The 18,714-nt window shown below is 37.9% G+C and overlaps 1 protein-coding gene across 1 annotated transcript in view; it reads right to left on the bottom strand.

The window, feature by feature from the left end:
* Positions 1–8,673: 8,673 nt before the first annotated feature.
* The window catches only part of RSPH3 (radial spoke head 3), a 30,061-nt gene continuing 20,020 nt past the window's right edge, over positions 8,674–18,714 (bottom strand). The window contains 1 exon segment of the mRNA XM_074368918.1: positions 8,674–18,658. Coding sequence (XP_074225019.1) covers positions 18,345–18,658 — 314 coding nt within the window. The 3' untranslated portion in view covers positions 8,674–18,344.

The following is an 18,714-nucleotide window of genomic DNA, read 5'->3' as shown; positions in this document are numbered from 1 at the left end:
CTAACACAGTGCAGTCATCAAAATCGACTCCAGTCCCCCTGGAAGCTCCTCCTCTCTGCGCTCGGCCACTTCAGGCTGGGTGGTCGGCAGTGGGGTGGCAGAGGGCTGGGGCGGTGTGAGGGGCTCTCCCTCATTTTTCCCCAGTCTCCCCAACTTGCTGGGATCTCCTTTTTCTCAGAGGCCAGGCCAGGGGAGGGAGGCTTCGCCAAGGCGGGCAGTGGTGCTCTGCCATTGGGGCCCTCTGGACAGTGGGGTTAAGATCTTGGCTTTTCCTCTCAAGAGAGCTTTGGGGAGCCCTCAAAGACCCCGTGAGGGAGGTGGTAGTGGTTCCTCTGAAGCCCACCACAGATTGGAGATGTGAGCTCCGACCTGAGTGGCCCGGGTTGGAGGTGCAGGTAGAGCGAGGCTGGGTGCTGGGCTGCAGCCGGCACTTTGGCCCACGAGAGGCTCAGGTCCCTGGGCTGTGGGTCAGTGGGGGTGGATGGGAACACGGGCAACCGGAGATCTTGCCCTAAGATGTCCTGAGGGGAGTCTGAATGCTCCTGTTCCAGCAGCTTGTCACTTATGACATGGTGTGTAAACCCGTTCTTTATTGCTTGGTGATACTTATCTTAAAGCTTGGTATAAACCCTTCAGTGGCAATTGACTCCAGCTCCAGGGATCGTAGGTCACACTCCTGAGTGGTCCCCTGGAAGCCCAGACCCTGCACAGCGCACCTGTCACCCCTGAAGGCGCCCCTCTCTGGAGTGCCTGACTCTCTGCAGCTCCTCTGTGGCTGCTCTGGACGCCTCCTGCCTGCTTCTCAGTGGCCTCAGCCTAATCCCGAGAGCGGAGTCCTGTTTACCATCCTGCTTCATGACTGTATTACAGAGAACAAAGAAACTCAACCAAGTAGCAGTTAATAAGTTTACCTTTAAAGCACCGAATACCTTAGTTTTATCCAACAAGGTAAATAACAGAAATGCAGCACTGATTAACTTAACTGCCAAAATTACTTTTCAAAGGAATTTTTTCAGGTGATGTTAGCATCTGAAATAGTCTATATTATTGATTTACCTTATAAAGAAAGTGATTGAATACCAGAAATTCAGAAAAAAACAAAATCATGGCTCAGGCATGAAAACTAAATTGACACAAAAATATTACTAGCTATCTGAAAAAGTAAACAAGGCGTTGGTCATCTGGGCAACCACTGTTCATACACTGAAATGTGACGTATGAGTTGAGGTGATTTATAAGAATGAGTACCTGCAAACCAAGCAGTCAGAAAAATACAGAAAACAATGACATGAAGTGAGCTTGATGTAATAGCTTTGTTAAAGTTTAAGCTGAGTGAATGTTCGCTAATCCTTCCTTGGTTCTGTTCATGCGGTGGACATTTGTTGATGTTCACAGCGTGGATATGGAAAATTCCAATGCAAAGCACATCTTGGTCCTCGTAAGCTCACAGTCTAGTGGTAGAAACTGGCCGACGAACAGTGCTAACGCCATGTGATGGGGCCTAAATCTGAGGTAAGGTAACTGCCAGCAATGGAACACAGGCCCTGGGGCAGAGCAGGCCATGGTCAGTCTGCCAGGATGACAGGGATGTCACTGGAGGATGCCAGAGAGCAATGCTGCCGACTGGCGAGCCTCTTCCCATGGCATCACTGTGACCACTGCTGGGGAGAAGGCCCACTGACCAACTGATCCCTGTGACACACAGGGCACTGTCCAGGCAGCCATCCTCTGGCCCCAGGGTGAGTTTCTCAAGTGGCTTCCTTCTTAGTTGGGGGCAACTGAGCTAACAACGATACTAATCTGTTAGCATCTGTTAGCTATGCATGGTCCAAGGGCCCATGAGACTTCCCACGCTACAGAGCTCCAGCAGATCTGCCTGCCTCCTTGGCCAGGGAGGTTCTAGATGGGAGGTTCTAGATGAGAGGGTCAGTCCTAACCCTGTTGGCTGGCCAAGGGTGTGTCTGCTGGCCTGATGGCCAACACATCGTGTTGAATATGGGTCAACACCAGTGGTGAGTCTGAACAATCAGTCTCCCACATACAGGACTGAGAAGAACGGTTGTTTATGACGTTCCAGTGAACACACTAGACAGGCTTGGCTTCATTAATTTGTGGGCTCAGTGCAAAGTAAACAGGTGGGGTCCCTGTTCACAAAGTATTAAAAATTTCAAGATAGTGACCACAAAGCATTAAATCAAGCTCAGAGCCCCTAAAAGCAGTGGGACACAGGTGCCACAGCCATGATGCTCTGATCTTGTGACCTCTTTTCTTGGCTAGATCTGAATCTTTTGGCCTCTCGTCTGCTCTGCAATGCCTCTTTAGAGTATGTCAAGGACTGGCCTCTTAGTCCTCATGGCTGCAATGGTATGAGATGCTGATAGAACAAGGAATGTGGCAGCCTTTGGATTTAGGAAGGTGAGGGGTGAGGGTCAACTTGTCCAGGGCTCCTACTCTGCAGAATTGGCCTTCCAGAGATGGAGTTGGCTTCCTGTGGAAGAGGACCACTGGGATCTGCAATCTGCTCCAAGGAAACTGGCTATAGCTGAGTGCTTAAGGCAGTGCAGTCCTGATAGAATACTGAGTGTCAGATCAGGGCTGGAAATCACAGCTCCACCACATTATAGAGCTGCAACTACAAGGCCTGGTTCCCAGACCCTGATCATGCCAGGGGAGGGCCTGGTACTTACCCTATTATGCAGCTGATCAGACGCAAGTAATCATGCAGGGCTGAGGTTTCTCTCCTGGAGTTTACTTACAGCTCTGCTCAAGCCCTGTGAGTCACCCCAGATTATGATGAGGAACGGGAAACGCTGCGCTATTACTACTCCTGTCTCTGTGTTCTCCTCCCATAAGTACTGTTCGGGCCTGGTACGTGTGCTGCCAGAACACTGGAAGTCCTAAGGGAGGCTTCATCAAGTCAGACACTTCAGCTGAGCATTTAAGGATAAGAAGTTTGCTAAGCGGGCAAATGGGGGTGTGTGTGTGTGTGTGTGTGTGTGTGTGCGCGCGCGCGCGCGCGTTTCTGTGTGTTAGGAAACTGTTAGTAACTTCTCAGGAGAGTCACCACCCCAGGAACATCTGCGTTGGGTTTTACATACGAATAATATAAAATTTTATTGTGTTTAAGCCACTGAGATTTTTGGATTTACTTTCTAGGTATTTTTCCAGCTTTTAGTCTACACTGATGTACAGAAATTAGAAAAATCAATGGTGGGTAGTACCATTAATTCAATATAGTGAAGACAGAAAAGAGCCAATTCAGAAGGTGATGGTGAATTTGTTTAACTGTATCCTTTTTTTGGATGTGTGTGTATATATATGCGTGTATATATACATATGTATTTACTGAAGTATAGTCAGTTTATAATGTGTCAATTTCTGGTGTACAGCATAATGCTTCGGCCATACATGAATATATATATATTCGTCTTCATATTCTTTTCCACCATAAGTTACTACCAGATATTGAATATAGTTCCCTGTGCTGTACAGTATAAACTTGTTGTTTATCTATTTTATATATATTAGTATCTGCAAATCTCGAACTCCCAATTTATCCCTTTCCACCCACTTCCCACTCCTGGTAACCATGAGTTTGTTTTCTGTGTCTGAGTCTGTTTCTGTTGTGTAAATAAGTTTGTTTGTCTTTTTTTTTAGATTCCACATATAAGTGACATGGCATTTTTCTTTCTCTTTCTGGCTTACTTCACTTAGAATGACAATCTCCAGGTCCATCCATGTTACTGCAAATGGCATTATTTTAATTAAACTTATAAGCTTTTTCACAGTAAAGGAAATCATAAGCAAAACAAAAAGAGAACCTATGGAATGGGAGAAAATATTTGCAAAAGATGAGACTAACACAGGGCTTAATTTCCAAAATATATACACAGCTCATACAACTTAATAGTAGTGAAAAAAAAACCAAACCCAATCCAAAAATGGGCAGAAGACCTAAATAAGAAGTTCTCCAATGAAGACATACAAATGGCCAATAGGCACATGAAAAAATGTTCAATATCGCTAATTATCAGAGAAATGCAAATGAAAACTACAATGAGGTATCACCTCACACCAGTCAGAATGGCCATCATTCAAAAGTCCACAAACAATAAATGCTGGAGAGGGTGTGGAGAAAAGGGAACCCTCCTACACTGCTGGTGGGAATGAAGGTTGGTGCAGCCATTACAGAAAACAGTATGGAGATTCCTCAAAAAACTAAAAGTAGACTTACTATGTGATCCAGCAATCCCACTCCTGGGTATATATCCAGAGACAATCTTAACTCAAAAAGATACATGCACCCCAATGTTCATAGCAGCACTATTTACAATAGCCAAGGCATGGAAACCACCTAAATGTCCATTGACAGATGACTGGGTAAAGAAGTTGTGGTATATTTATATAATGTTTAACTATATCTTGAATTTAAGAGCCAGGTGATAGCAAAATGGAACTTGTAAAGAAACAGTTCTCCATGAGTCTCCTGAGTTTCTGTGCATCTTGAGAGCAAGGCACAGACTGCCCTTTGTTTCAGACTATCTTTTCTGGGGTGTTTGTATAGCAAATGACTTTTGAAGAAAACTTGAATAACTCTTGAAGAAAAGGATAGTGTCTCCCTCTGGAGCAAAGAGCAGGGCTGCCTTCTGCCCACTGGAAAAAATTTGAGTTCTCTAAGAACCAGCACAAAAATGCTGCTATTCTCGGCACTGCTATTGCTGTGAGCAAAACACATCACCCTGTGTCTCTGACTCAGGAGTCTGGTGTCTCTTACCGGCATCCATGAAACTCTGGCAGGCTAACTTTGATGACTTGAAGTAGATAAAATCTCCGATTACTCACTGTTCTGGACAGAGCTGTTGAGAGGTGGTTAGGGTATAGATTTGGAGCTTAGGACTGAGGTCTTATCAGAATATAGGTGCGGTGAAGTCATGGGTGCTGATGAGATTACCTAGGACCGGGGGAGTAGCAGTGCTAAGTGAGAGATGAGAAAGAAAGAAGAGAACCTTGAAGAACATTGACTACTATGAGGGAGAAAGAAAGGGAGAAGACCACAGGGAAGACCAAGACAGAGACACCTGAGAAATACCTTCACTTCAAATAGGAGGGTTAGGAATGTTAATTACTGTGAAAGTCAAAGAGATAAGCTAGTCTGGATCTGAAACTTGAGAAATCACTAGAGACAATAGGATGACCAATTCCAAGGGAGTGATGAAGACAACATCTAGGTTGCCATGGATTTGAAAACAGCAGGTAAGAATGGGAGGAAAAGGGCAGTTCATGTTTCAAGAAGTGGTGTGGCGGAAAGGAGGGAGCGTTATATTAGTGAGGTGTCTAGGGCTTTGAAAAGTGCTTCTTATATGACTACACACACACACACGTCTAGATCTTATCCTTGTACCCAAGCTTTTCTGGTCTGGCTCCAGTTTACTTCTCTAAACAAATTTCATACAGTTCCCACCATGAAATGTCAGGGTAAGTCTAATAGGTTTACTAACCCCATACTCTCTTCCCAAGTATTTTGCTTATTCCTACCTTAACGCCAATACAGACCCCAACCATTGTTCAGGGCCCTATTAAAACCTCTCCTTCTTCATTAAGGGTTTCCCTCTTACTCTGCAGTCCACATTGATCTCTCCTCCCGCTAACACGGCTGGCTCTCGTTGTCCATATCTGACTTCTGGCACTTCGTGAGGTATTTCCAGATGTGTCTCATACCCTGCAGTCCAAAGGGATGGTTCTTCCAGAGGCAGCACCATAAGGCAGTGGAGAGCCTGGGCTTGGGACCAGGCAGAACTGGAATCAGGTACTGGCTCTGCCGTGCATAAGCAGGGCAGCCATAGGCTAGTCACCTAAGTTCTTAAGGTCTCAATTTCCTCTAGTGTAAAATGGGATTCTCAGGGGGAGGGTATAGCTCAATTGATAGAGTGCCTACTTAGCATGCATGAGGTGCTGGGTTCAATCTCCAGTACCTCCATTAAAAATAAATAAATAAATAAATAAATAAATAAATAAATAAATAAATAAATAAATAAACTTAATTACCTCCCCCCCAAACAACAACAACAATAAACAAAAAAACCAAAAAAACTGAAGTTTAAAAAAAATTATTAAAAAAAAGAGAATTCTTATCTTACAGGATTATTGTGATAATTCAACTGGTGCATGCAAAAAGCTTTGATACAGTGCCTAGCATATATTAAGTATGCAATTTTGTCCCCATAGGTACTCATAAATCTGCTGGGTAAACATGTAATTTTTTAATTATTGAGGATGATTTTTATGATTCTTGCTTTAGACAGCTATAAGACTTATACTGTATAAAGAATTTAAAAGTGGAAAAAGCAGAAAGAAGAAAATCACCTTTTGCATGTCTCCAGATATTTATTCTTTCTCATCCTCTTTATTATTTTTGGAGGATCCAGCTTTCTCTCTGGTATCATTTCCCTTCACCCTGAAAAGCTTCCTTTAGCATTTCTTGAAATGTAGGTTTCTTGGTGATGCGTTCTCTTTGTCTTCTTTGATCTGGAAATGTCTTTATTTCATCTTCATTCATTTAAAAAATTTTTTTGGGGGAGGGGGGTAATTAAGTTTATTAATTAATTAATTTATTTAATGGTGGCACTGGGGATTGAACCCAGGACCTCGTGCATGCTAAGCAGGCACTCTGCCACTGAACTACACCCTCCCCATCACCTTCATTCCTGAATTTCAGGTTGATTGTTTCTTTCACACTTTAAAGATGTTGGTCCATTCTCTTCTGGCCTTAATTAATAGTTTCTGATCTGAACTCACTTGTTAATTAAACCATTCCCTCCCAGTATATAATGTGTCATTTTCCTCTTACAGCTTTCAAGATTTGTGATTTATTTTTGGCTTTCAACAGCTTAACTATGACACGCCCTGGTGTGAAAATTTCCCTATTTATTTTGCTTGATGTTCATTGACCATCTTATATTTTTCACTTTTTTCTCTGTTCTTCTCGCTGAATAATTTTTATTGACTTCTCTTGAAGTATGCTATTTACTTTGTTGTCTCCATTTGTCTCGTAAGTCTAGCCAGTAATTTAAAAATTTCAGAAATTATATTTTTCAGTTCTGGAATTTTACTTGGTTCTTTCTGTAATCATTTCTATCGTTCTCCTGATATTTCTTAGTTTTTACTTATTGAAAGCATATTTTATTTTACTTCACTGAAGAGGACAGCTACTTAAAAATCGCTGTCTGCCAGTCCCAGTATCTGCAACATCCTGGTGTTGGACTCAGTTGATTTTCTTTTACCTTGAGAATGTGTTCCATTCTCTTGCTTTTTTATATGACAAGTAGGTTTTGTTGTATCACAGTAATGATGAGTAGTAAACGGGAAATTCTAGATTCTGTTATTTTTCTCTCATGATTGTTAATTTTGTATAAGCAGGCAGTTATCTTGTCTGTGCTTGAATTGCAAAATCTATTTTTGGGGAGACAGCTCCAGTCCCAGTTCAGATATTCTGCCCTCAGATTAGCTGCTGAGTTTGGTTCACACACACATGGTTCAGGGCTCACTCAGAAATGTGAACAGACATATTTGGTGAAACTATCTCTTGCTCCTTCCCTTCCAAGATTCCTCACTCTCTTTAGTGGCCACGATTCCCTCGTTGCACATTTCTCTGGCCAAAGAGACTGCTGTTTTCAGCTGGCACCTCCTCCAAAACCATGCACTCCTCATGGACTACATTTAGCCCCAGAATAGAAGCCATGAAAACAGGGAACTTACTTTGCACAGCTCCCTGTCTCTCCTCTTCTGAGCTTCTCCTTTCCACCAAATTCTGTCTGCTCTGTTCACTCTCCATCATTGAGGCAGTTGCTTTTTGTACTATGTCCAGGATTTATAGCTGTTTTCCACGGGCAGTCCTCCAGTCAGGTCTTACTCTGTCATTACTGGAGGTGGAAATTCCTACTTGTCTTTTAGCATAAAAGATGATTCATTTCAAGAAGGCAAAAATACAACATCCAATTCCACTGACCTTGATGGGAAGGTAAAAACCTAGTGCAATCTTTCTGGAAAGTAGTTAACATCAATATAAATTGAGAGTCTAAAATTCTTCAATGACTAACAGCAGGACATCATTAAACCAATAATTGCACTATAGGTACTGTTTGTAAAGAATACTGAATAATGTGTGAAATGCAAAAGAGATTAAATGATAAAAGCAGAAAATAAAACTATATTCAACACGATCCCAATTTGGTGTAATTATAAACAAACACATTCACATTAAAGAGGAAAACTGGAAGGAAATATTATAGGTAATAACCCTTATTAGCTTTTGGTGGTGAGATTATAGATGATCTTTTTTCTTTTTAATAATTTTAAATAACTTCTAAATAGTCTCAATGAAATAGAATAATGGAATAAACAACAATAAAATTATTTTTTAAAGTCTATAGATCATTGGACAACCTAGAAGAAATGCATAAATTTCTAGAAACATACAATCTTCCAAGACTGAGTCAGGAAGAAATAGATAACCTGAACAGACTGGTCACTAGTAGTGAAACTGAATTAGTAATAAAAAACAAAATGCCCAGCAAACAAAAGTCCAGGACTGGATGGATTCACAGGGGAATCCCACCAAACATATAAACAAGAGCTAAAACTGATCCTTCTCAAATTATGTCAAAAAACTGAAGAGAAGGGAACACTCTCAAATTTATTCAATGAGGTCACCAATACTCTGATATGAAAATCACAAAGATATTACAAAAAAAGAAAATTACAGGCAAATATCCGTGATGAATATAGACATAAAAATTCTCAACAAAATATTGGCAAATTGAATTCAGCAATATATAAAAAGGATCATATACCAAGATTAAGTGGGATTTAATTCCAGGATACAAGGATGGTTCAATGTCCACAAATCAATCAATGTGATATAGCACATGAACACAAACCAAAGGATAAATACCACATGATCATCTCAATAGATGCAGAAAAAGCATTTGACAAAATTTAACACTCATTCATGATAAAAATTCTTATCAAAGTTGGTATAGAGGGAACATATATCAACATAATAAAGGCCATTTATGACAAACCCATGGTGAACATAATACTCAACAGTGAAAAGCTGAAAACTTTTCCTCTAAAATAAGAAACAAGACAAGGATGCCTACTTTTGCCACTTCTATTTGACAAAGTATTGGAAGTCTTAGCCACAGCAATCAGACAAGAAAAAGAAATAAATCATCCAAATTGGAAGGGAAGAAGTAAAATTATCATTATTTGCAGATGACATATTTTATATAGAAAACCCTAAAGTCTCCAAGTCTCCACAAAAAAACTATTAGAACTAATAAATGAATTCAGTAAAGTTACAGGACCCAAAATTAATATACAGAAATCTGTTGCATTTCTGTCCACTAATAATGAACTATCAGAAAGAGAAAGCACTAAAACAATCCTGTTTAAAATAATATCAAAAAGAATAAAATACTTAAGGGTAAACTTAACCAAGGGGATGAAAGGCCTATACTCTGAAAACTATAAAACACTGATGAAGGAGATTGACGATGATACAAAGAAGTTAAAAGATATCCCATGTTCATACATTGTAAGAATTAATATTGTTAAAATGTCCCTACTACCTATCCAAAGCAATCTACAAATTTAATGCAATCCCTATCAAAATACTCTATTTCACAGAACTAGAACAAGTAATCCTAAAATTTATATGGAACCAGAAAAGATCCCAAATAGACAAAGCAATCTGGAGGAAAAAGAACAAAGCTGGAGGTATCACACTCCCTGACTTTATTCCACAAAGCTACAGTAATCAAAACAGTATGGTACTGGCACAAAACAGACACACAGATCAATGGAACAAAATAGAGAGCCCAGAAATAAACCCACACTCTTATGGTCAATTAATCTATGACAAAAGAGGCAAGAATATGCAGTGGAGAAAAGACAGTCTCTTTAATAAGTGATGCTGGGAAAACTGGACAGCTACATGTGAAAGAATGAAATTACAACAATTATCTTACACCATATACAAAAATAAGCTCAAAGTGGGTTAAAAACCTATCTGTAAGACCTAAAGCCATAAAACTCCTAGAACAAAATACAGGCATAACACTCTAACGTAAATCATAGCAATGTTTTTCTGGATCGATCTCCTCAGGCAAAGGAAACAAAAACAAAAATAAATAAATGGGACCTAATTAAACTTAAAAGTTTTTGCACAACAAAGGAAACCACTGACAAAATGAAAAGACAACCTATGGAATGGGAAACAATACGAAAATATTTGCAAATGATATGACTGATAAGGAGTTAATATCCAAAATATATAAACAACTCATACAAATCAATATCAAAAAAACAAACAACCCAATTAGAAAGTGGGCAGAAGACCTTAATAGACATTTTTTTCCAAAGAAGACATACAGATGGCCAACAGGCCCATGAAAAGATCCTCAGTATTACTAATTATCAGGGAAAAGCAAATCAAAACCACAATGAGCTATCAGCTCACACCTGTTAGAATGACTTTTGTCAAAGACTACAGAATACAAAAGTTGGCAAGGATGTGGAGAAGAGGGAACCCTAGAACACTGTTGATAGGAATGCAAACTGATGCAGTCATTACAGAAAACAGTAAAGAGGTTCCTCAAGAAACTAAAAATAGAACAACCATAAGATCCAGCAATTCCACCCCTCGGTATATATCTGAAGAAAATGAAAGCACTAATTCAAAAAGATACATGCACACCAATGTTCATAGCAGCATTATTTACAATAGCTAAGATATGAAAGCAAATTAAGTGTCCATCAACAGATGACTGGATAAAGAAGATGTGATATATATATTATGGAATATTATTCTGCCACAAAAAGAATGAAATTTTGCCATTTGCAACAACATTGATGGATTTGGAGGGTGTTAAGTCAGAGAAGGACAATACAGTGTGCTATCACTTCTATGTGGAATCTAAAAAAAATAAAACAAATGAATGAAAATAAAACTGAAGCACACTCACAGATATAGAGAAGAAACTAGTGGTTATCAGTGGGGAGAAGGATGAGTGGAAAGATGGGGTAGGGGATTAAGAGGTGCAAACTACTATGTATAAAATAAATAAGATACAAGGATATATTGTACAGCACAGGGAATATAGCCAATGTTTTATAATGACTTTAAATGGAGTATAATCTATACAAATACTGAATCATTATGCTGTGTACCTGAAACTAATATAATACTGTAAATCAACTATACTTCATTGAAAAAGTCTACAGGTCTTGAAAGTGGTACTAGAAAGATTTTCCACCCCTCCCTGCACTCCCAGTAAGAAGAATTTTTGCTAGCTTCATTTGTAGGACAGGAATTATTAGGAGTTATTAATGCATGTACCTTACTCAAGAGATGTGGGAGGAGTGGACAAATATTTCTACATTTTTGGATTCCACAGATTCATAACTTTTCAAAAACAAGTTTAAGAATGCACAAGTAGAGGGAAAAGTCCCAGGCAACCAACCACTCTGTTACCTGTATTTCAAGTTCTCACTTCACTCCCTTCCCAAATATAATCTCAGAATTAAAGAAAGGCCTTTAAATGGGGAAAGCTCACAGCATTGTTCTTATGTTTTGATGTTTGCCATGATTTTGTGGACTGAATTGAATTTTGAGATTCACAGGATTAGACAGCTTCTCAAATCTGTACTATGATTATATGGTCTTCAACTCATTTTTAGGGCCTGAAATCCATACACGATCAATGCCCTGTCATAAATCATTCATTAACTTTACTTGCTTGCTAAATTTTGGTGGCCATCAAAATTCTTTCAACTTGAAATGTAGGAATTTTCCTGGTGGACTCACAGTGAACTCACAGTAGAACAGGTTAGAGATCGTCATGTGGCAGGAAGGGTTGATTTGTAAAGAAATTAGTATTGTATCTCAATCACCTCAAATATGTCAAACTTTAAGTTTTTCTTTATTCTTTTGGAATTTTAATAATACTATTCTGACAGTTGGAATTTTCTAATGGATTTAAATATTTCCTAAATGACTACGATATAGTCATACATTCTGAGGCAGGAAAGAATATTTGCAAACAAGTAATTCTACTTGAAGAAAATAGAAAGCAGTATGTTTGCTGTATTTTTCCCTTATATACTTTGTTGTTTTAAAGGGCAGAGCCTTTCAGCTATTGGCTACTTATCAGGTGTTGGGAATCTCCCCTTTTGAAATCATTTCATGGCATCCTTTAGCCTGGGTTAGATGTGTTTTAAGGATCAGTAACTCCAAAAAGTCTGAGGATATGATGCTCCTTCTTTGTGGGACAGCAAAATTTAGTTTATCTATAGGAAGTTTCAATTACTGAACACTGGACTAACATTAATTTGGGTAGAAAAACAGTAACATTTCATCTATCCAGGAAGACTGAAGAATAAATTATTGTGGGTAGTAGCAAAACTGTGCAGTTGTCTGACCTTCAATTTTTTTCTATAAAGCATTACACACTAAGAATCTTTTATGGAATTTACTGAACATAATTTCACTAATTTTGATGCTTCAAGGTTATCTTTAAAAACATTAACTTTTTTATGACAGCTATATGGAGACATAACTTACACATAATAAAACTCACCCTTTTAGTAGAATACTTAAATAGACATTTCTTCAGTGAAGACATACAGATGGCCAATAGGTACATGAAAGGATGCTCAATATCACTAATTATTAGAGAAATGTAAATCAAAACTACAATGAGGTATCACATCACACCAGTCAGAATGGCCATCATTCAAAAGTACACAAACAATAAATGCTAGAGAGGCTGTGGAGAAAAGGGAACCCTCCTACACTGCTGGTGGGAATGTAATTTGGTGTAGCCATTATAGAAAATAGTATGGATATTCCTCAAAAAACTAAAAATAGACTTACCATATGATACAGCAATCCCACTCCTGGGCATATATCCAGAGAGAACTATAATTCAAAAAGATACATGCACCCCAATGTTCATAGCAGCACTATTTACAATAGCCAAGACATGGAAGCAACCCAAATGTCCATAAACAGATGAATGGATAAAGAAGATGTGATATACATATACACACACACAATGTGTACATATATACATACAATGGAGTATTACTTAGAGATAAAAAAGAATGAAATAATGCCATTTGTAGCAACATGGATGGAACCAGATTATTATAATAAGTGAGGCAAATCAGACAAAGACAAATATCGTATGATATCACTCATGTGTGGAATCTAAAAAATGAGAAAAATGAACTTATTTACAAAACAGAAACAGACTCACAGAGATGGAAAATAAAGGGGAAAAGGGGGAAGGATAAATTAGGAGTTTGGGATTAGCAGATACAAATTGCTATATACAGAACAGATAAACAACAAAGTCCTCTGTATGACTATTCAATAGCTTGTAATAACCTATAATGAAAAAGAATATGAAAAATTATGCATATATATGTATAACTGAATCACTATGCTATACACCAGAAACTAACACATTGTAAATCAAATGCTTCCCAAAAAAACCTCACCATTTTAAAGTGTACAATTCAGTGGTTTTTTAAAGCATATTCACAGAATTGTGCAAATATTACCACTATTTAATTTTAGAATATTTTCATTACTCAAAAAATGAATTCTGTACCTATTAGCAGACATTCCCCATTATCCCCTCTCCAGCCTTTGGCAGCCACTAATTCATTTTCTATCTCTAGGACTTGCTGGTATTTCACATAAACAGAATCATATAATGGGATCTTTATGATTGGCTTCTTTCCCATAGTATAATTATTTTCAAGGTTCATCCGTGTTACAGCATATAGTACTTCATTCTTTTTATTGTCAAGTCATATTGCATTGTTGGGATATACTACTTTTTGTTTATTTATTCATTAGTTGGTGGATATTTAGATTATTTCCATTTTTGGCTTTTATGAATAATGCTGCTATGGGCATTCATGTCCATATTTCTATGTGGACATGTTTTTATTTCTCCTGGTTGGAAAAACGGAGTACCTAGGAATGGAGTTACAGGGTCATATACAACTAGATGTTTAGCATTTTAAGAAACTGCCAAATTGGCTTACAAAGTGGCTGTACCACTGGTGATGAGCTTTCCAGTTTCTCCTTATCCTTACCACCTCTTGCTATTGTCTGGCTTTTTGATTTAGCCATCTTAGTGGGTATGAAGTAATACAGTGTGATTTTGATTTATATTTCCTTGATGACTAATGATGGTGAACACTTTCATGTGCTTATTGGCCATTTGTTTAAATTCTTTGGAAAAATGTCTCTTTGAATTCTTTGCCCATTTTTAAATTGGTTTGTCATTTTATTGTTGAGTTATAAGAGTTCTTTGTATATTCTGGATAAAAAAAAGTATGGTTTGAAAATATTTGCTCTCATTTTGTGGTTTGTCTTTTTACTTTCCTATGGCTGCTGATTTTTTTTTTTTTTTTTTCTTTAAACAAATGCCCTGGTGTTGGGACTTCCCTCACTGAGCAAGCTCTGAGTCAGGTCAAAGATAAGTCTTGTAAAAGGACTTATCCACGGAGCTGCCAGCCAGGGCAAATACTGGCAGTCTTCCGGGGATGTGGCTTTTCTGGGGAGCTCTAGGCATGTTTTGTTCCCTCCAGTGGCCCATAAGCTGCTGGTTTTTTCAGTTACTATGGCTCTGAGTCTGTTGGTTTTCAAGGCTATTGTGGAGCTGGGAAGAACGAGATGGGAGTAGGGCAAGTTAAAATGCCACAAAGCTTACTCTTCCGAGATTCAGCCATTTCTCTTGAATAAATACTCTTCATTGTTGCAAGCCTTTGGTTAATTTCTGGAGTTCTGAAAATGTTAATTTTTGACAATTTTTGCCTATTCTCATTGCTTTTATGGAAGAGCTGATTTTCAGAGTTCTTACTCCACCATTCTAGAAGTGCTTCTTCCATAAACATTAGTTTCTGTACTGTGCTGTAATAACATCACGTATTCAAGACCTGCTGAGCAATATTCAATTTGGCCCCAGACTGCTGTGCCTTTTAAATTATCTATTTTTTTCCTGCTTTTCTGCTGCCTTTTTTCTTGTAAGTGTCAGCCCACGATCTTCCCATAGCAGTCCCCCTCTCCTTGTCAATATGCCACTGCTAATATGCTGTGGGGTTAATAATCAAACAGCCAAATTGGGTCTACACCAAGGTCTCTTCATGGTCATTTAAATTATCTATGAAGTTGGAGGCAAGTTAACTTTACCTTACGGATATACTGACACCTAGTGGTACGTGTAGATATCAACATAATCTAAAATGTTAGAAGACCATACATACAATCATTAAAAATAAAAATGTTTAAAAATAAAATGTATAATTTACAAAATTACAAATGCATATAGTGCTAAACATGAATTCCTGTTCTGAACTCTATTTTCAAAAAGAATTTAAAATTCTTTAAATGTTGTATTTTTATATTGAAGTTTTAACTCTAATATCTTGATTCATTTTATTTATAAGCAAAACTACAGTGCCATTACTGTATCTTTTAACTCATATATTTCATTTATGCTATTTTCATGGCTTATGGAAAACAGAAAAACATCACCTAAACAATCAATTTATTAAATTTTAATTTGTAAGTTGAAATCATGAAATCACAAAGGTAAATATGCTAATTCAAAGGGAGAACTATAAGACATCAATTCAATACCACTGACCGTTGTTTTTCATGACAGTGGTACCTGATTTGTAGCATTTTTGATTGGGTCTCTGACTGTGAACAAGCTTGGAGAAGGTTGGTTCTGGTTAGACCTAGGAGCTATGGCTGAAAAGATAGCAGGTACTGATCGGTCTGTGGGGAAATTAAACCCCTTCAGAATGTCTTTACATAAATATATTGAGATAAATGGCTATGGCTATTGAGCTACAGTAATATATAATAAAACCTTCTGTGATTCACATATAAACAAAAGAGAAAAGCAGAATGTATCAAAAATTTGCATAGTAAGTAAAATGCATGAAAATTAAAATTATAGATAAAAAATTTAGCTGGTGTGGTTGATATGCTTTAACAACATAATAAGAAAATTAAAGTTTTCTAGAATAGAAGAAATGGGTACCATTAACATTTTGATGGTTATGGTACCATAAAATTTTGATATGATAAAATGGCACTTCTCCCATACCCGTTACGACTTTTAAAGGAATCATCATCTTCAAATATTTTCTCCTTCTGCAAGACCTCCACTCTCCCACGTGTATTAAAATAAGCCACAAGTCTGAAAAAGTAGTTCTTTTTCCTAACTAAAGAGGCAAACCCCCTTTTATGTGGTGAAGAACTTAAGACCAGGCAGTCTGGCTCTGGTGTCTACTTTTAGTCACCACTCTGTGCTGCTCTGAGTGACTTCCAGGCTACACCAATATTCCGCAGCTCAACAGAAGTCAGAATGGCTTAAACACCATGATGCCTACATTAGAGAAAATGACTCCTACTGCTCTGATCTATTTTAGTGATATGGGAATTTATGTCAGGGATGACAATCTCTATACATTTTTTATATATTATCTATTTTATTACTATTTAGCTATGTAGCCTGTTAGCTCAGTGTTAGTTGAAAATAGAAAGCACTAGAACTCATGAGAAGAGTAGTAGCAAATGTGGGCAGAGCCAATTTGAAGTTTCCGTTCAGCATTTTTTTTTCTACAGATAATTTATAACCTACTTCTCTAAATTTTCTCCCAGGACAGTGCCCTAATCTCTCAATTATTTTTGTTTCTCTCTAGGATGGAATAGGATGGCAGTTAAGCTTAACAGACTTTAGTAACCGACTACAGATTTAGACATATTTAATAAATTGAATTAATTTATAGAATTATAGAGCACAGAACTGGATGTTTAGCAAAGCATCTGTGAAGTGTTAATGGACTGGATTAGGATTACTGTAAATGAGGATTAAGACTGGAGAAGATAATCAACCTCAAGTCCATTTTGAAAGCATTCTTAAAATTGTAGGTATTTAAAAATCAATAATAATAGTGATCCTCAACAACAACCCCAAGTAAAAAACAATTTCTTGGTCTTATTACCAAAATCAGTATCTTGTAATGTTAGGATGATCATCAAGACTGTTTAACAAGATGGAACTAAGCCAGCAATGGACAGTGGGAGTGATACCAATTTTTAAAATGCTGTTAATGCAATAACTTATTTGAAGTTATTCTCTGTACCTCATAAAGGTTCAAGATTGTTCAGAAGAAAGTACAGTAGATTATAAGGAAGGCTATATCTACCTAAGGCCTCAGAAGACTTCAGTAATTAAGATCAACATAACTACCATAAGATCGCCATAATATCTGTGATTTTTCAATAGTGCAGGTAAATTCACCAAACAAGTTCAGATTAAAAAGTCAAATGATAATTCCTTATAACAGTCCAACTAGGTAATATATTACCATAGTTTAAAAAGAGATTTATATGTATTAACATTGGAAGGTCTAAGATATGCTGTAAGATGAAAAATGCACATAATACAACACCTTTATCTCCAGGTGTTCAAACCTGTATTTTCAAAATACAAATACTTCGAAAAAGGCCTGGGAGGTACACACCTGATGGATTGCAGGGGTTGTCTCTGAGGAGGGGAGGGGAGCTGCAAAAGGGCAAGGAGGGACTTTCAGCTTTCTTGGCATCGCTTGAAATTTTTTAATAGCAGGAATATGAAAAAACAGACGAGAGCATATTCCTAATTCATAGAATCCTCTGAGGTTTACTTGACTATTGAAGATGGAAGGGGTAACTATCTGTTTAATTTTATACAAATAAGGGTATATTTCTTGGTCTTTGCAAGGAGGGAGTACTATAGCTTTCAGTAATATGACATTTAGGGGTTCCTGCCTAGACTACGTTTAACAGTTTTCCTACAGAGAGGAAAAGCTCCATGGCTGACAGCACTGACATTCAGTACCATACTTACTAAAGAAAGAATGAAACCACAGTTAAGGAAAAATATATTAGCTATCTACTGTGGTAATGGAAGGACTAAGGAAAAATATATTAGTTAGTTGTATATAGTGGTAATGGGAAGTTTGTAATTTGACATAATTCTCATTAGAGTTACAATATACCTTCTAAATATTCTACTATAAATAAATGAAGTTTCATCTTAAAAATTAGTTTTATTATTTCAACATATTGATTTGCCCAGTCCATCAGACAAGAAGGCATGCTGACTAAACACAACATAATTTCCATAACCTGAGGGGACTCACGCATCATTACCTGATTGCTTGCAATGCTGACTGGCTGTTGTTTGGCTCCATGGCTCTGAAGCTCCCCTCTACTGGGACAGTTCTTCCCTCCCGAAGGCGTTCCTTATTTCTGGTTGTTCATCCTCTTCCTCCATAAGCCTCCTTTCTTTAGATAACACTTTCTCCATGTACCTTCCATCGTAGGGTGTTCTTTGTGGGAAGTCTCTGTCTGGGAGTGGCCTCTGTGACTGTGATGCACCAGGACCCTGGAATCCATTACCCACCAGCGGATCTCTCATTCCTCCAGGACCACCAAGCCTGTCCTCAGGTTTCAGAGATGAGGGCTTGTCCTCCTTACGCTCATACAGACTCAGTCTTTTCTCAACCACCTCATGAATCAACACTGAAAAATTACATGTACAGAAATCACTGTAATTTTTCGTATTTTAGTAGTTATGA

Source organism: Camelus bactrianus, chromosome 8, assembly GCF_048773025.1.
Source record: "Camelus bactrianus isolate YW-2024 breed Bactrian camel chromosome 8, ASM4877302v1, whole genome shotgun sequence".
Lineage (NCBI taxonomy): Eukaryota > Metazoa > Chordata > Mammalia > Artiodactyla > Camelidae > Camelus > Camelus bactrianus.
Note: the sequence above shows the minus strand (reverse complement) of the source record. Positions and strands in the feature narration are given on the sequence as shown.